Below are 20338 nucleotides of genomic sequence, written 5' to 3' on the forward strand. Positions count from 1 at the left end.
TTAAATTTCTACTACGACAGCGCCACCTACCTACTTTGGGCTTCTCAATGTATTCACTACTATAAAATAAATATGTAAATGACAGGCAGTTGAGAAAATGGGTCTCAGTAAATTTAAATCTGGTAGCGTTTTCTTTTCTTGTAGTAATGTTGCATATTTTCTGCTCTGTGCCTGAGCTGTAAAATTTTCTTGTTCTGTACTGAAATGTTGCACTCAACCGGTTGCAGAAAATGGAAGTGAATTATTAAATTGTATTATTGTATATTCAATTTACGATTTGAGGAATGGTTAAGTTTTTCTAGCTTTTTTCCTCATATAAAATATGCAACGCTTTCGCACAGCTTAAGACAACATTCTCGCAATGTTGTTGTATAATAAGGTGACATTTTTTCGAGAAAAGAAAACAGAAACTGCCCACCCGGCACTCAACGTTTCTATACAAATATTTTAAATTCCAAATAATAAATAAATTTCTATACAAATATTTTAAATTTAAGAAAATTCTCTGCACATTCTTATCAAAACGGCGATAACCATTTGATATGCAAAATATGCTGAAATGAGCAAAATAACAAAAAACATATTGTATATGTAGTATAAATATTAAATTAAATTTGCACGCTATTCAAAATATCAACTATTTTTCATTTGTACTGAATAATTCGCAACTCATAAAAAATATTTTCGCATTTTTACTTGACGCTCTTTCAATTACATACCTGTAAAATGCATTTTTTAAGCAAGCCTGCTAAAAATACACAGCTACATACATACATACACATACATACCATACACTAGCGCACATACATACATATGCATGTATGAGAAACAAATACACGCACATGCCGATATTTTTCTTCTCTACAAAAATGATGATTGAGTTGACCACCTGCCAAATGAAAGAAAAATAAAGCTCAAATACACATAGACGCACACCACACATAGATGCCCCTCCCCCCACACACACACTCACTCATACGCAACAGAAACTATTTTAATTGAACAGCTGCGTTTCTTCGTGCTTTGCTCTATTCCTCTTCCCTTTTTTTAAATTTGTTAAAAAACTTCAATATTCGTGTTTTTCTCCACCTCACTTCTATCTCTCTGTTTGTCCTGTGTGCATGTATTTCGTGCGCTATATGTTGTTGTTTGCTTTTCTTTATTGGCCTGCACACTATCAACAACATACAGGTCATTCCAATTATTGTATTTTGTTGTTATTCTTTTTTACGCACACAAAAATAATATTTTCGAATATGCATTGAGTTTTCTTTGACATGTCGCACTGAATATTGATGAAATGTGAAAATGCAATGATAAATGTTAATTAAGGATATTTGAGAGCACATATTTTTACAAGCACTCGCATACTCAGCAATAACTGCATATATAAGTATGTAAAAGTATGTACACATCAGTAGAATTATTAAAAAAACACACAAATTCGCACGACGAGCATAATATTTATAATATAAAAATCGTTCATAAAATTAAAGCTATTAAAACACTGCCAATTTTTACCTCATAAGAATGCAATAAAGTTTCTGTAGTCGGCAATCAACAGTTGCATACGCATCGCGGCACCAAGCACCACCAACTTCATGCACATGCACATCAAAACTCTACACGTCCAACTCCTCACATTAAATTCCTTCAAGTCCTCGAGCATGGCTGAGCTTCCCAAACCTGCACTCATACACATATATATTTCTATACTTAAATAGACAAAAAAAAGTTCCTTCATATCACTTTGGAGGTTCTGTCAGTGCCATATTTTGCCTTCCTCGATTATTGCGCATATGCATAGTTGTATGTAGGTACATTAGGGTGGTCCAAGAAAACAAAGTTTTTTTGTTTTTATGATATTGCGTTCTAAATTTCTTCTATGGTAAAAAAATAGAAACCTATTTAAAAAAAATTTAAACCTATTTTATATTTTTGTGTATTTCATATTTCCTCGTACTGCCAACGCTTTGAAAATTAGCCTTGTACAAAACAAAAATACTTGGTATAAAAAGTTTGCAAATCGATATTATAATATACTATATGTTTTATTAAAAAAAAAAGTTTTGCACATTTTTAATTTAAATTTTAATGAAGCAAAAAATACACCAAAATTAAAAAAAATTGGAAATTAAAAAAATTTTAATAAATATTATTTTTTTTTTTATTTTAAAATTTTAATAAATATTTTTTATAATTTTCTTAATTTTATATTTTTCTAAATTCTATATTTTTTTTAATTTTAAAATTTTAATAAATATTTTTGTTTAATTTTAAAATTTTAATAAATATATTTTTTTTAATATTTTTAATTCTGGCCTTAAAAATGTTTAATGGCAAAATAATATACCCTGTTTATTAAAAAAAACATATATTATATATTTTTAATTTAAAATTAGATGAAGCAAACAAATATACCAGAATTAAGAAAAAATTGGATATTAAAAAAATTTTAATAATTTTTTTTTTTCATTTTAAATGAAGCAAAAAATACACCAAAATTAAGAAAAATTGGAAATTAAAAAAATTTTAGTAACTATTATTTTTTTTAATATTAAAATTTTAATAAATAATTTTTTATAATATAATTTTCTTTAAAACTGGGCTAAACAATTTTTTTAACAAAATAGTATACACTGTCCTATTGCAAATCGATATTATACCATTTTTTAGCAAAAAAACACCAAAATGAAAATTGGAAATTATAAAAAATGTTTAGTAAATATATATTTTTTTAATTTTAAAGCGGTAATAAATAAAACTTTTTTTTAAATCTGCCCTAAAAAATCTTAACAATAACAAACTAGTTCACACTGTAGAAACTTCGAAGGTCGAGGTTTGAAAGGTCCGTGCAAAAATAAAAACTACTTCATTTTTTTATTTTTCGACACAGTCTCATTTTAGGCTTATATACTTCGTCCAACGCTGTTCTAGTTTGTTGATACCTTCCGAGTAATAGTGTTTTTCCAAGTATAAAAAATAGTCATTCGTTTCTGTAATAACCTCCTCGTTTGAATAAAATCTTTTTCCCGCCAGCCATTCCTTCAAATTAGGGAAAAGTAGTAGTCCGAGGGAGTATCGTCTGGAGCATAAGAGCGATTTGAAATGAGTTGGAACCTTATTTCCATTAATTTTCCGACCACGATTGCAAATGCAATTTTCAAACATTGTGAAAATTTATAAAAATTTTAACACATTTTCATCTAAAATTCACACTTTTTAATCAGTTTTTGTAAAAAAATTCCGACAAATGTTCATCAAAATATCACACTTTTTAATAAAGATTCTTTAAAGAATTTCAAGTATGCAAGATATAGCCCTATGCTCCGACTAGAAGCAATAATATGTGCAGAGAGTTATGTTTCTATATGTAATACAGTTTTTTGTTTCTTAAAACTGTCAAACAAATTAAATCAAGGTTTGAAGTGGCACAAAAACACGTTGATTTTTCACAACTTTTTTCCTGCCAACCTGTCCAGTTTTCTCGGTGTTTTTTTATTTTTTATATGGAGCAAATGTGCAATTCCTCGGCGATAAAAAATTATGAAAAATCAATGCGATTTTTCAACTACTTTAAACTGCATACTTGTAATTTTTCTAGAAATTCTGATTAAAAGTATTAAATTTAGAAGTCAAGTTTCCGAAATTTCTTAATATATTCACAAAATATGAAACTTGCATTTCTCTAGCTTTTGTAGGTGAATGTACAACTATATATTTTCACGAAGAATTACTAAAAAAAACTTAGAAACAAATAAATTGGTAAAAATTGCAAATAAATTCTATTGCTATAGTTATTTAAGGGGGGCCTCTACTGTAAAACTAAAAAAAAATCGATTTTTTACTTTTTGTTGAAACATACTCAGAAACAACTCCAGAATGTTCCATGAAAATCTTAAAAAGAAATCTTGAATAGTTTTCAAGTTATAAAAGTTTTAGCAAAGCAGGTATAAACTGAGCGCTCGAGCGGTTTACGGTCATATGCTGTAAGTATGAAAAATTGTTTAAGCGTGTTTTTCTCGAAACCACGTTTTCAAAATTGCCCACATCACAGCTCCGTGACAAATTAACATATCAAGCTCAAACTTTGATAGTATATTTTTAACAATATTTACTAGTTTTTAAAGCTTTGGTGGGAAAAAATTTATTATTTATAACCCCTTTTTTAATAACAAAATGACAACAAAAAAATGTCGATTTTTTAAAAAACTTCAAAAATTTTACAAAAAAATTTTTTTTTTGCAAGTAATAGGCTTAACAACTAAAAATAATGATATATAATAAAAAAAATTTGGTTTTTTTCATTTCAGATTTTTTTTAAATGCGCGACAGTGTGGGCAGATTTCAAAAGGCGTTTCGGGGGAGCGGCTGTACAGCTGCCATTTTGATATGAAAATAAATTTAAAAAATTTTTTTGTACACTCAAGACCTGTGTTTATGTAACCCTAAACTTTTTTTTACTAATTAAATTAATACAAGTATGAAAACAAAATCCATGAAAATTTGATTTTTACAGTAGAATCCCCCCTTAACGCAGTGCATAGTTATGTTGCTTTTAAAGGTTTTTAAATGGCCCCAACATTTTATTATTGCTATTTCATAACTTTTTCATATAACTTAGAAAGTTGCATGTTTTTTGAGAGGTCGCTATAAAGAATAGTTAATTTTTTTGTTTCTGAAGCAACATCAAGGCGCACACCACTAATAGCAGGAACAGCTTGGGCGAACACTCAACAAAGGGTGTAGGCGCTAATTAATATATATATTTTTGTATTATTTTATTTTTTATTTCATGTTCATATGCAGGCTTTTTGGACATTTGAGAAGTGAAAATAATACCGATCTGCAAAATTGTATACCAAATTTACGGCAAAGTGCATTTTCCCCCTAGAAATTCAATAGCATTTTGGCATGGCTAACTATAAAAACAAAAAAACCAAAAATAGGTGTCTAATTGTTTCATCATAGAACAAATTTAGGGGTATTATCCAAAAAAAAATGTTTGTTTTGGATCACCCTAATGTGCATATGCTAATATAGCCTTTCATTATTCCTCATGCAATATTCGCGAGCTAGTTTTCTATCCCCCACTTTTTTATTGATTTTATTGCCATTTATGCAAACTATTTTTCTGCGGGGGTTCCCTACGCAGCAAACTTTCTTGTTAATGAACCGGTATCTAACTGAAGCAGTCGCACTGCATAACATACATATGTATGTGGTTCGGTGGTAACTAGTTGCAAAATTACCAATTATTACAATATGTTTTATTAGATGTTGATGGGGCCCATCGTAATCCACTCATCTGTGGAGTGAGCCGTTAAAATTCAATTAATCATTACTTCAAGTAATCAGCGTTCAAGTATGGTAGGTAGGTGTGAAATGGTTGAGGTGCCGGTCTGGCACTCCCTAAGTAGCACTAAAGCGCCGTTTTGATACCATTATAAGGCCTCCAACAGGCAGATATCTACAGCCAGCCAGAGCTGTTGATATTATGGATTAGATTGATTGGAATTAGGTTGGCGCACTGCCTCAGGTAGTCGAAGAAAGGAACATCCAGTGACCTTAAACGCCTAGTTGCCAAACCCGGAGGTTTATAGAGAAAGTTCTCAATAGTTTCCTTCTCTGAAAGGTCCCCACAACTTCTGCATTGGGTATTAAAAAGCTAGCTTTGGGTGTGCCGATCGTCCAATGACCGGTAAACACAGCTACGAGTTTGGAAATTGAATGGCGTGGAGTCTCCAGCTCTGTCAGATTCATGCGTCCATTGTACTGAGGAAATCGCATCTTTTTTGCGATTTCCTGAGAAATAAGTTGTACAATTCCCATTTAACAACAGTCAGGGAATGCCGATGACCGGGTAGGAAGTCTATGAGGCCAATTCAGTCCCATTCCTGGCAAGTTCATCTGCAATTTGATTCAGAGAAATGTCACTTGCATACCTAAGAGATTTCATCTCGTCTTTACAGGAGTTGACCAATTTGAATCTGCATTATGGCGGCTTGACTATTGGAAAAAAAGTTAATATAAGAATTTCACATGCCTGCAGAATCGATAAGACTTCTTGCCTGAAAAATACTAGGAGTATTCAGCAGTTTTAAAGAAATAGATAAATTGCCTAATTTATATAAAACCCCAGCTCCGGCTTCTGATTTCATCTTGAAGCCGTCGGTAAAGACAGAGACAACTGTAATCACCTCAAAAATGCTAAATGACTATCTGAACCTTCTTAACAGTATTATTAGATTAGATTCCAGGACATGATGTATATCAGAGAAATAAAAAGGCTGATAACCTAGCTAAAATAGGGCCAAATATGCCCCTAATTGATTATGAGCTTTTTTGAAGGCCTACAAAGGGCCATATTAATGAATTTTTCAGGGAATGGGAGGAGAAAGAATTCGTTGAAAACTAGCAAAATTCTATAGTTCAGCGATAAGCGAAATAATTCCTAACGCCGGACAGAGAAATTTCTAATAAGCTATTGTACTTTCGCTCAGCAGAGTAGACTTAAGACTTTTGACTGGTTTCTTTACAGCTCACTTAAACAAAATTGGTCTTTCTGAAACCATCATCTGTCGATTCTGTGAATATCCTTTGGAAATGTTCTGATCTATGCAGAAAACGGCTACACCACCTTGGTGAGCATTCATGTAAATTATGGAACAATAGCCCCAGGATTTGATACCATTTTTTGAGTACTTCAGCAGGTTTGCAAAATAATCTCTTTCGACCGCAGTGCGCAGCAGGCTAATAATAGCAATAATAGAGTTAAAAATTTTAAATTAAAATTTGTTAGCATTAAAAAGCCGAAAATGAACTACTTGAGCTGCTAAACAAAGTGGCAATCAGTAGTTCAAAACTAGTAACTTTGACTGCCGGGAATGTACGTCTGTAGGGGGACTGATGAGTACATATACGAGTATGCACATATTTTTTATAGTTTTTCTGCACACTTTTTCGGAGGAGTGTACTTTTTTACAACAACAAAAAAATTGAATTTTAAGCAATCGCTTTTTTGGCCGTTAAATTTGCATTTTTCTGGCATTTGTAAGTACAAAAGTACGATTGTTTTAAAAAAATTTCACATTCAACCATGCCGTTATAGTGCGTATCATAGCTAAGAGTATTGTTCGCCGGGAGATCCATATGTAAATTAGTGTATTTGTGTGTATGTTTCTTCCACAAAGTGTGTGTGCCGTAAAAAAGACTAAAACTGCACACGAATACTTGGAAATAAATGTAAATTTTTGTTTTAAGAAAATATCTGTCTTTTCGTTTAAGGTTTAAAAAAAACTTTGGTAAACATCTACTAGATAGCAAGAGAATTGAAATCATACTATATACAAAGTCAGTGCGGAACTTGGACTCGAGCCATATCCCGAAACATAATACTATATATCATTTTCTGCTAAAAAATGTCGTTTGTTTAAAATTTTTTTATAGCTCTATTTATTAAATACAATCTGTCTTCACTTAAAATTCAGTAATTTGGTGTCATTTATTAAATTAGATATTCGAGGACTTGGATGAATATGAAGCCGATACTTAAGACTAATATTGCTAATTTTATCGAATACAGTTGGTAGTCTTAAGTCTGGATATATTATTTCCTTGCAAACATGTGATGGTGCATTTCTAAATGATGTTACCGATGCTCAGATTTGTCAAATACTTCATGACTGAACTGGGCAATAAAAATACTTGGGAGGGGTTATTTAAGCCCCCAAGATAAACCAAGGCATGATAACATGGTACGCGGACGGGTCTCTAACCGCGCAACCAAAACGCAAGATCAGGTGTCTGTGGACCGGGAAAAACATACGCAGAAGAGTAAGGCAAGAATACAAATATATTTCAAGACGAAGTCTACGCCATAGAAAGATGCGCTCACTTTCACATTTCACGCACTTACACCAACATAAGCATAGTTATTCTGGCTATCAGCATTCAAAACTCTCAAGCCTTTTCAGGTTAAATCAAGCAGAAGCATAGCTATAAACTGATAGCCAGGCAGCAATCAAGGCTTTCAAATATTTCCAGGTTGCATCAAAACTGGTGCTAGAATATTTTGATAAGCGTAGGTCAGAACAACTAGTTACGTATCTTATGAGTTCAGGGGCACATAGGAATTACTTAGAACGAAATGGCAGATAAATTGCCAGCAAGAAGGAGCCTGCTGATTTATAGGTCCAAAACAAATTTGGTGACTGAGGAAAGAGTAATTTCTCCGCTTTTAATCAAGAAGTAGAAAAAAGACAAAGAAGATCATTAGGGTTAATCGCAATCAAAAGCAATGGTAGGTAGCTTTAACCTAAAACGATTTAAGAAGTGTATGGGATTAAATAAGAACAATTATAGAATCATCGCAGGAATGCAACATTGTAGACTAAATTATTATCTTACTAACCTGGGACTATACTCAAATGGAACTGATTCGATAGGGAGGAAAATGAAACCGCAAAATATGTGCTGGGATCATGCCCAGCAATGATCCCTAAGCGGAACAAACAACTGAGTAAACATATTTTACCAAAGAAGGAAAACCCCCTATAATATATGTAAGACAAATATTGATAAAGTTGGGCTCAGAGAAACGATCTAAATCCATGAGGGGGGACTACAAATCTTTCAGATCGCAATGCTAAATCCCCTGATGTCCTTTTACTGATCTACAGATATAGTTAGTTACCTGAGTTACGGGGAATATGAACCAGACCAAGTGACTATTTTAGCTGTATCACTAGCTCATCAGCCTATATAAGATTATTTCAGAATACTTTACTTTTTCTATTACAAGCAAAAAGTTAAGTGTCGCATAAAGTTAAATGTAGTAGCTCTACAGGAATCTACTGCTGCTACTTTTTAATGTGCTTTGGGTCATAAGCAGTATTAAGACGCGAGAGGTAGTCATAACTAACTAACCCGAACTAATAACATTCTCGCGTCTCTCGGAATTTCAAAAGTATACAAATTTTTAATTTATATGAGTGTTGAAAAGAATAAAACTGTCGCAGTGATATATTACTTATATGATGATTTCCAATTTATGAAAGTTTGCAAAAGGACGATTCCAGCGCACATATATAAGGTGGCTCAGAATTAATCATCCTAACAGAACATATAATCAGAATCATATTTGAGACTCGTAAACTACTCGGCCAAAATCACTTAAGTGGTTAAGCGCCAATCAAGAAAAAGAAACTAGTCCGTTGCAGTCCGTAATCGAGCAAGTAAAGGTCAAAAGAGATAATTCCATCACTCAAAATCATTCGCATTGTTTGGTAATTTGCAAACAAAAGTTATTAAAAAACAAAAATCGATGAATAATTTTGCGCCATCTTGTATAGAAGTTATATGCGAATGGAGCATACAAATTTTGATACTCTATTTCAAAAGCTGCCTATTTTTCTTAGCAAAAGGTTGGCATTTGCATTAAAATTTCTGGACTTCGGATACAGTATGAAAAATTTACCTCAAAAATTGTACCGCAAGTGTTTCTTCAAAGTGTTATAAGTCGAAATTATTCGTACTTAAAGAATATTTTTTATAATTTTTTTAGTCTCAAACAAGTTTAGCAAGCTTATGAAATTAAAGTACAAAATTTAACGTTTCGATCTCTATAGTGCAGAAACTCTAACTCTTGTAAGCCAATAAGTTTCATAGCGCTCTTGATCGAATTGCAGTAGTCTGTACATGCCACAGCAAGTCTCTGACAAAAACTCTCTTAGAGCACTGTGCGTGATTTTTTGTCTCACGCGAAATAGCGTGCGCTTTATGTACCAAATGCACTAGGGGGGCCCAGAAAATGTTGAGGTACTGAATATTTATTATGAGACCCCATTAAGTCTTGTACAATATGTTGAAAAAGAAACTACACTGTGTTTTGTTCTGAAATCGATTGATATTTAATGGTACTGGAAAGCTCATGAATACTTCGTGTATTTTTCATTGGAAAAAGGCTTTTTTACCAAATTTTAGCTAAGTTTATAAAAATTAAGGGGAAAGCGGTATTTTTATTTTACTTTATTTCAATAAACTACATTACAAATTACTTTAGCGATTATACCAAAGTGTGAAGAAAGCAAGCCAAATTTGGCAACAACAATATTAGCAATCAATATAAATATTTATATTCGGAAATTGTCAAACTATGAAGTCTTAATCTTAATATTAATCTTACTTATTTACACGGTAAGTAGAAGCTTATCAACAATGTCGGCCCTGTAAAATGGCTAATCTTATTTCTTTTAAGAAATCTAATTTTATAAATCTTCTGGAGATTATATTTTTTAATAAATCTTCTTTTATCTTTTTATAAATTTTAAATAAATATTTTTGTAAGTCTTAAATTTATAAATATTCTGAAGATATATATCATTTTTACATTGAAACAACCACATTATTTAACTATTATATTATATATTAGATTCAGAACCAAAAAAAGAATTTTTTTCTCATAAGTTCACACAGAAAGCATCGTAAGCTTTGCGGCACCAGTAAATATCAAACGTTGTCACAATAAAAAAAAGTTACGTGTTCTACCTCTTTCAATATACAACAATTCTAGGTGGTGTCGTAACAACTATTCATTATCACGTCTGTTTGAGTACCACCCTAGTTTCCAAATATGTTTGGTATCATTAAAATATGTATACACTGGCGTCCATAACAGAATGCCTGACATTTTTTTTTATATTTCCAATATTTTCAAGTTGACGTTTTTGTATTAAGTATTTAAAAAAATGATATTAATGCTTTAACCAAAACCACATAAATCAACCTTTCAATTTTGAATTAAAATTTAGAGAAATTCAGCAAATTTGCATTAACATTTTGCACTTTTTAATCTAAATTTTTGGGTTTGCAGTAAAAAAAAAATTGTACAGCCAGTATAAGTATTAAGCGGCGTTAGTTTTTAATAAATTTTTGTTTGCTGGCAGCCCATTTTTCATACAACAAGTGAAATTTATGGAGATTCTGCAGGAGATTTTTCTATTCAAAATTTTCACAAGAAATTCATTGTTATGTGGAACAAAATGCAAAAGGCAATGCTTTTTGTTAAAGCAGAAAAATTTGTTTTAAAAAAAGTACAAAAAAATATTAATATATATTAACTTGAAAAAACATTGTAAAACCACCGGGGTCTCGGTTGCCTACAATTTTCAAAAAATTGACTTTTTTGATATTTCGAAAGTATGGGATTTTAAGAATATACTGTCAAATTTTTGGAAGAATATTTCCAGTATTTTCGATCCTACAGATACAACCGTTTTAGCAGGTAGAGTCAGATTCGTCACGAGCCGGCATCAAAGCTTTAAACTCAATTACCTCAAAACTACTTTTTTCGGTTAGGTGTTGTCAAAAACAAAAAAAAACTATTCAACCGAGTCATCTGAAATTTTAATATGTTGTACACAACATCAATGGCTATTGCCCGCCCTACAATCGTATTACAATTTCAATGATTAAAAAAAAAAAATCATATTTGTATGTAAGTTAAAAAAAGCCTAATAAATTCAAATATCGTTATTCCTTTTATTCCTGAAAATACCATAAATTTTCGAGCTCTAGACCACCGGGACCCCTTAAAACAAGTCACCATGCACCCAGTTATGCTCGCCACTGTCTATACAATATCAATACTTTGAAAATTGCGAGTGGCCAAGTACTCGTCACGTCTTCTCGTATTCCTCATATACAAGGTGGCGCAAAATTAATCACGTTATTGGAAGTTTTATAATTTTTGCAAATGGCGTCGTATGCGAAAACTGCAGTATGCAAAAAAGACAAACAATGAAGATTTTTTTTAAAAGTTACTCTAAAAGAGACTTGGATGATTAATTTTGCGACTCCTTGTACTTCTATATAAGCAATAAATTTTTATATACGAGGGTTGTCCAATTTGGCTTTAAGAAAATATAAAGAAAATAAATTAATATAATTAAAAAAAAATTTACTGGATGTAACTGTACAATCATTTTTAGAAAAAAATAACAATTTTTTAAATAATCTTATAATAATAATAATTATCAAGTGATGCTCACCAAAAAGTTATCCCCTTTAATGCTGCGAACGCCATGGTATTGCATTTCTTAAAGCCTTATCGAACTACCCTCGTATCATCGCTAAATTATATTTATTTTTAACAATTAAGAAAATGGTTTATCTAAAATTTACATTTTTACGCATTAAATACTTAAATATACTAAAATAAAATAATATTAATTTTTACAAATCAATTTCATTATCCGCACTAAGGGCTCACGCTCTTGTTGCACTCCTCTGCACCATTTCCATTCAATTCACGCGCACTCGATCACGCCTGCTTGCTTGCAAAAGTTTTCGCGAATGATCAGCATGCAGCTCACACACAGCTCGAATTTTGCACAACATTGAACTCGAATTCACCTCTCCCCACTAAAATATTCCAACGTCCGCCCCATCCTCACTTTAAGCTTTCTATCTTCTGCATCCTTTTTCACTATATATTTATTGTATTGATTTCTACGAGAAATTTCTACATTTTCTATGTATTAACTAACCAATTTTACTACTAAACTCACTGCCATTGAAATGCACAGAATTTTTACGCACAATTTTTTATTTTTATTTCTTTATTTTTCAACTATTTCCAGAATTTATATTTGCCTCACTTAATTTGGTTTTCCAATTTTATTTTGTTTTTCTTTTCCTTTTATCCCCACCATTTATGTTGTGTGCACTCCACGATTTGCATTTTACAATTTTGCATTTCTCTGCATCTGAACCTGCATTTGTATCTGCATCAGCATTGCGCATTCGCGACGCGGCGTCATGGTGCGGCGCTCCTTCGGCGCTCACCGCACAGTTGTGTGTTTTGTCAACATCAAGCGTTCACCCCACAACAGCCTACCACCCGTTCATACTTTAATTCGTCACTCATATGTTCGTATGTATGTGCGACACAGTAGATGGGTAGGATTTATTGTGTGATACGTCTGGTTGACTGTGTGGACGTTTGGTTGTATGAGCAAGACAGAATCCTCATTATGGGGCATTGTGTTGTGTGACATGCGGTCGTCCTTGGCTAAACAATGTTTATGGGTAATGGTTAAGTGGTTTGCGGTCAAATGATTTATACGGGAATTTGCATCGAGAACAGAATATAAAATACAAAATGTAAATAAGCGTTTGTAGAGAGGTGAAAGTTGAATACAGCAACAAAAAGCAAAAAAAAGTACAGAGTTTCATTGAATGTCGGTGACAAATTGAAAAGGTCCCGTGAAGGGCATTTCGAATGAATTAATTCAAAATTACTATACACAGCGAACGCAAGAGTTAATAAAGGGAGGATTCTGTGAAGTTCAAACTTTTAAAAGCATGAAAATTACTTGCATGAGAAGAAAAGTAGTTCATCAATACTAGCTAATGTCCTGCATGTTGTGCGGCTCATTATTTGTAGGTTAGGTGAGATTAGGTTACAGTGGTTGTCTGCTATGGAGCACACCTAGGCTCATAGTCCAATGTAAAATGGGAAACTTGTAACATATTTCTATTTCTAAAAAGGCACCGCTTATGAATTATTCACTACTGACATCAAGGCGTCACTTTTGAAAGACCCTTTAGTGTACCTCGAATGACAAATCTTCGTCTGCATAGAGCAGGGCAGTGTACTATAGATTTTATTTAATAACGAAAAGGTTGAAAATCAAACTTGAACTTTTTCATGCTAAAATTTAATGGGCTTTTTATACTCCATACGGGAAACTTTTTTTAAAGATTCTAAAAAAGGTTTGAAAGTTTGATGAATATTCTTTTAATTTTCATATAATTCAAAAGTAAGAGTTGTTATGATTTTTGTAGTAGATTGAACTTTATTTTCATAGAAAAATATTAAAATTTAACACAAATTTTTTTACAGACTGTGAAAAAATTTCCAAATTTTGACCACATTTTTTTTTTTTAATTTTCACATAATTTGAAACTAGGCTTTTTTATGATTTGCAACAATGACTTTTTATAGTTTTTGTAGGAGAGTGAATTATATTTAAAATTAAATAAGAACTATTTTGCAGACTCGGAAAAAAGTTTGAAATTTTTATAAAATATTTTTTAATTTTCGTTTAAATTTCACATAATTTAAAACTAGGATTTTTTAAGACTTTCGTGGGAAAGCGAACTAAAATTTGTTGAATATTATTTTAATTTTCACAAAATTTGCAACAAGAATTTTTTTAAGATTTTCATAGTAGAGTGAGCTGTTTATGACATTTTTTTTAATTTTCACATAATTTAAAATTAGGATTTTTTAAGGTTTTCGTAGGATAGTGAATTAAAATATTTACACAAAGTTCGAAATTAGGATTTTTTAATGTATTTGTAGGAGCGTTGTTATTATATAAGAATTATTTCACAGACTCGGACAAAAGAGTGTAAATTTTGATGCATTTTTTTTTATTTTCGTTTCATTTTCACATAATTTCAAACTAGGACTTTTTTCTGGATTTCGTAGTAGAGTGAACTAAAATTTATTAAATTTTCTTCTAATTTACACAAAGCTGGAAACTAGGATTTGTACGGTTTTTATGGTAGAGAAAACTAGATTTCCATAAAAAATTATTAAAATTAAATAAGAAACAAATGAATTGCCAAAACTTTTCAATGAGTCTCAGTGCTTTAGTTATAGAACGCTACAGTGCGCAAAAGTATTTAAATAGCTAAAAGTGAACTTCCCTCCTTTAAGTTTGAAAAACTCGGCATGGCGCTAAACCTCAATTCAAACAGAATGTTGTTAATTAATGCTAACCACGCAACCACAACTCAAATCAAAACCGCCAAATTGCAAAAAGTGCATGCAGGATGGCCGCATTGAACTCACACACGTTCACTATGAAAGGAGAAATGTAAGTGCCAGGCCCCCTAACCACCTAAAAGTGTGGGCATTTGGCGCATCTGCGAGTATACGATTCAAAATACTAGAAATGTGTATTTAAAACAATTACAACAATAAGAACAACTAAATGTGCCGGATTGCGTGCCAAAATACGCATATTGATTGAACGGTACAACGCAAGCAATCCAGCATTGATTCACCATAAATACTTTCGTTTACTACATATTTATATGTTTTTTGTTTAAACGCCCTTTTCACAAAAATTTTAAACACTTTTTAATTGCAATAAATATTTGTTTGAATAACTGAAAAACAAAACTTGTTCAATTTCGTATAACTGAGTAAATGAAACTCCCGCGTTCAATTTCATGCGTACGATCACATTTCGCGTTCATTTCGCTTCGACCCAAAAGTTCCACCCAAGATTACACCATTCTCATTCGCACGCGATCTGAATGTCGGCGACCGCACGAGCATACAATGTGTCATTGGCACCGGTGACCTACCGCTCACATTTACCTGGCTGAAGGACGGACAGCCGCTGCAACAAATGGCCGCAGCCATCACATCCTCCTCAGCAGCAGCCAACTTAGGGCATAACCACCTAATTGTTGGTGGTAATGGTGGTGGTGGTGGTAGTAGTGGTGGTGGTGGTGGTGGCAGCGGCAGTAGTAGCGGGGTGAATTATGTATTACGCGATGGCGGCGGCGGTGTTAGCGGTGGGCATCATAGCGGTACCGGTGGCGTTGCTGCATCAGGTCCATCGGGTCATACGTCCTACGACGATATGGCCTCAGCATCAGCAGCTGCGGCAGCATCAATGTCAACGAATGCGGATGGTAGTAGCGGTGGTATAGATGGTGGCGCTGGCCAAGTGACAATTCGCCAAAATGATGATTTCACCAGCGCCCTCAGCATCACAAGTGTGACGCGAGCACAGAGCGGCACCTATACGTGCCGCGTCCAAAACGATGCCGCCACTGTATCGCACTCTGCACAGCTACGAGTCAATGGTATTTTTATTATTGTGTTGAATGTTGATTGTTTGCTTGTCTGCTTGCCATACCCATACATATGCAAGTACATACCGTATATGTATGTATGCATGTGCATATGTATGTGTTTAGTTCGTTCGATTCGATTCAATGTATTTTTACTCTTGCACGCATATTGACCAAGCATTCAGACCGCACTGCATGTTTTTGCAACTGTATGAGTATTTATTGTACAAGTATATGTAAGGTATATATGTATGTATGCGTAGATATACATGTATATTGGGTACTTTTGCATGTTTACTTTTTTGTTTATACTCGTATATTTCTAGTGGTATTCTGGCCATTTTCATTGTGCATGTTTGGCTTTTTTGTGTTGTTTTTTTCAACTGTTTTCGTTTGAATTTTTGGCAAACTTTACTGCCAAATGCATGTTATTGCACATAAAAGCACATTCACGAAAATATACAAATACTATATATCTCTTATATGTACATAGGTGTACTGTATACACACACATATATGCGTATGTGTGCGAGAATATCCGCATTCCGTTTTTTTGTCACTTGTAAATGTTGTAAATGTAGCCACTGGTGCACATCTAATTGATGTAAATACAAATAAAAATGTGAATATCTGCCACGTACGGCAGCAAAAACCGAGTAGCAATATAAAAATGTATTTTTTTCACATACAACAACAGTTGCATATAAATTTTATACGCAAAAAGTTATTGCAAATTTTATTGGGGCAAACCCGTTAAATTTTGTATTTATTTTTTTGCATTTCATTTTTATTTTCTTTCAATTTCAGTAGTCGAATACCATACAAGGTGGCGCAAAATTAATCACACTAACGGAGGATTTATATTTGTGCAAATAGCATCGTACGGCAATCCGTAGCACTGGAGCGCGTAAAGGTCAAAACAAAGATTTCGAAAACCCAGAATCATTTATTTTATTTAGCAAACGAATTACCCAAGAACAAAACCGGATGATTAATTCTGTGCCACCTTGCATATATACATATGAATTTATATGTACCTATGGTAATAGATATTTGCCACAAATACATACATACGTTCATAGCTATCACTGAAAATAAATTGGCTCAAATTTATAGGATTAAACATACTCCAACATTAACCCATTGACTGCTATGCTATAGTTGGTTGTTCAATAAGTTTTGCGGTTCGATAAGAAAAACACAATTTTATGGTTTCAACTACCCTCTATTAATCAGTTTAGTCTCCATGAACATCAATACATTTGATTTAACGAGGCTGCAATTTATGAATTCCATCCCCCAAGTGAGAATCTGGAAGGGCTGCAAAATATGTCTCCACAGCTGCTATGACCTCATCACTTGATGAAAAACGCTTTCCACACATACATTTTTTTAGCTCTGGAAACAGATGAAAGTCGCTAAGGGCCAAATTTGGTGAATACAATTCAACTTCAATTCATGTCAAAATATAGCCATTGAAAAAGAATTATTTTCTTTGCAACCTAAGTATTTTTCACGAATTTTATCCTTCAGCTAATCTAAAATCTTACAATAATATTCAGAATTTATTATATTGAAAGTAATCCGCACACAAAATTCCTGTTGCATCCAAAGAAGCTGATGCTAACACCTTCTTGGTCGATTTCTGGACACGAACTCGTTTCCGAGCCGAAGAACAGATTTAAAATCATGGTTATAGACCCAAGTTTCATCCATAGTGATGAAACGATGCACCAAATCTACTTTATCCTTTCGAAAACAGTCTAAATGATGCTGATAAAGTCGCACACTAATGTGTTTTTATTCCATTGTTAGCGAATATGGCACCCAGCTTTCTGAAACCCAGTACTCCAATACTTCAGCCAGAATACTGCTTGCACTGCCCAATGAGATGCCTAAGGCTTCTACTAAATCTCTTGTAGTCACTTGACGATTTTCCAATACGATTTCCTGTACTTTTTTCTATGATTTCTGGTGTTTCTACTGTTTTTGGACGTCCTTGACGTGGATAGTCTTCAATGCTTCAATTCAACAACACGTTTAAATTCAGCAACCCGTATTTCTACTATACTCATTGATGGCGACTTGGCGATGAACTTTAGACACTTTCAACATTAGTTCAAAAATGTCCTTTGCTTTTAAGCCTTCCAAAAATAAACGTAAACACAGAATGTGCTCTCTCATCAATTTCGGCGGAAGTTCGATAGGTATAGCGGTTAGTATCACGACCGGATCCTGATTAATGGGAGACGAGAAGTGTAGAGGTTTGCCCTCTCATGATTTCTATCGTGTAGCATTGTCTAATCTGTGTCTGATAAACTTAGGATCTGCAATCATCCACAACCGGGACTTAAAGGAGCCGAAATAAGTGGTGTTTCATTGGGTCCTCAGGCCTAAGTAGGGCATTATACTAATATGCGTATGTTCTGGCTATTTTTCAAAACAAGAGATATTTCATGTACTCTCCAGATGCCATTACTTTTGGTGCTTTATGCGACTTATAGAAATCTCAGCTAACTCTGCTGGTTTTGTTACCAATGTTACATCAGGAAGCTCCAACAAATTTATGGACTTATAAGTGGGAGTTTTACATCCAATCAATATCAAAAACCGTAAAAGGAAGTGAATTTGGATTGGATATACTCTTAGAAAAGCAGCACAAGAGATACCAGCGATGTCCTTAGAGTGGAACGCTCAAGGTTACAGGCGCAGAGGGCGACCCAAAGGATCCTGGCGGCGCAGCCTTCACGAGGGACTATCTAGCAATAATCTCATCTGAACCTAAACAAACAGCCAATGATAAAACCTAGTGCAAATTATTGACTTAAGCACTACGCGCCCCATAATCAGCACTTATGCAAATAATGATAATAATAATATTAAAAAGTGAGAGTAATCCAGTTCTGCACCCAATGTATAGTACCTTAACCTAACTCGAGGTCGTCGTAACCGACTGGGTTGGCGCGTCTTTACCATTTTGAAGTGCCTGGGCTCGAAATTCGCCGTCGACACGAAACACCAAAATTGTAGAAAAGGTTTGTTCTAATTGTGGTCGCCGCTCGGCAAACAATGTCAAGCCTCCGAGTGAATTTCTGATTTAAAAAGTTATCCATAAAAAAATTATCTGCCGTTCAGAAGAGGCATAAAGGAAATCTTTTCAACCTGTAATTTCAAACTGTTGGGTCGAAGATTTTATCCTACGGTTAGAAACAGGCTTCAAAAAGTTTAACGTGTGGCGCTTATGTGTATCAGCAGCGCTCTTATAACTCTCTGAACCTTGGAATATTCTTTTCTTCTTGCCTTCTCTAGACTTAAGTTAGTCAGGTTGCTTGTTTAACAAAAGACGCTCGGTGGCCCAAGGCCCATTGTGATCCCCTAGACTTGGTTGGTAAACAGAATTCAGATAACACTGCTGCTCGGCTTGCCGCAACTGATCAATCGTACGATTTAGATGTTGGACACTCGGCCATAACACTCGCTCTAGGTCCAACCAATTCTGTTGAATATTGTTTCAATAAACCACATTTTTATAGGTTATTTAGTACTAGAATTCTAGCTAGATGTGAATAGGTTGACAACATACCTAGTCGGGGAAACTGCTTATGGTTCTTTAATGATGGCTCGAAGCTTGACAATAAAGTTAGCTTTGGGGTCTAATGTAAGAGGCCAAAAGTAAGCGTTTGGGCTCGCTTTCCTAATCACTGTAGCGTATTGTATTTCAAGCTGGAACTCTAACCATTTAAAAGGTAGGTGTCTGGTTAAGCAAAATGTGATTACCTTAGAAAAATATCTATATATTTATTCTTATAGCCAAGTAGCGATTAAATTTCTTGGTGTCAGGGCATAGTAACATACAAGGAAATTGACAAATTAGCAAGATAGGACTCAACCACTCGCCTCGCTCTTGGTATAGAGATTATAGGTAAACCCTTCTCAACATACAAACTGCGTGATACAAGTCAGCCAACACGAGATGGGCTGTAATGCTACAAAAAAAATTTGGACAGAGCAGGATTTCAGGTGCTACTCAATCGGTTAAGGAAAATCGTCTCTAGGTTTATTGCTTTGAGCACAGGCCATTGTCTCCTAGATCGACATGCTCAAAGATTAAATGTCCTTATACCTCACTACTCTCAAAGATTTAAAGATTACATGTACTTATAACTCATCTTCGACTACTGAAGAAGCCGCAAGAATGAGGAGCAGGAAATATCTGTCAGCCATCTTCTCTGTCACTGTTCTGCGTGGTATGCCGCTAGGCTTAGATATTTTGGCTTATCGTTCTTGAATGATACTTGAATGGTTTTGGGGATGTAAATACCAGCCAGATCAATGGGCTTGCGACCAAAACAAAATGGTTTAGCGACGCGTAGCAGCTAAACTGTTAATGTGGATCGGCAATGGATCGGCAAAGGTCTAAGTGAGTTGGTGTAAAGACCGACTGCCACTTCTACCTACC

The 20338-nt window shown here is 33.8% G+C and overlaps 1 protein-coding gene across 1 annotated transcript in view; it reads left to right on the plus strand.

Moving 5' to 3' along the window:
• The window catches only part of LOC128862813 (cell adhesion molecule Dscam2-like), a 187089-nt gene that overhangs the window by 112771 nt on the left and 53980 nt on the right, over positions 1 to 20338 (plus strand). Inside the window, 1 exon segment of the mRNA XM_054101566.1 lies at positions 15292 to 15891. Coding sequence (XP_053957541.1) covers positions 15292 to 15891 — 600 coding nt within the window.

Source organism: Anastrepha ludens, chromosome 5, assembly GCF_028408465.1.
Source record: "Anastrepha ludens isolate Willacy chromosome 5, idAnaLude1.1, whole genome shotgun sequence".
NCBI classification, from domain to species: Eukaryota; Metazoa; Arthropoda; class Insecta; order Diptera; family Tephritidae; genus Anastrepha; species Anastrepha ludens.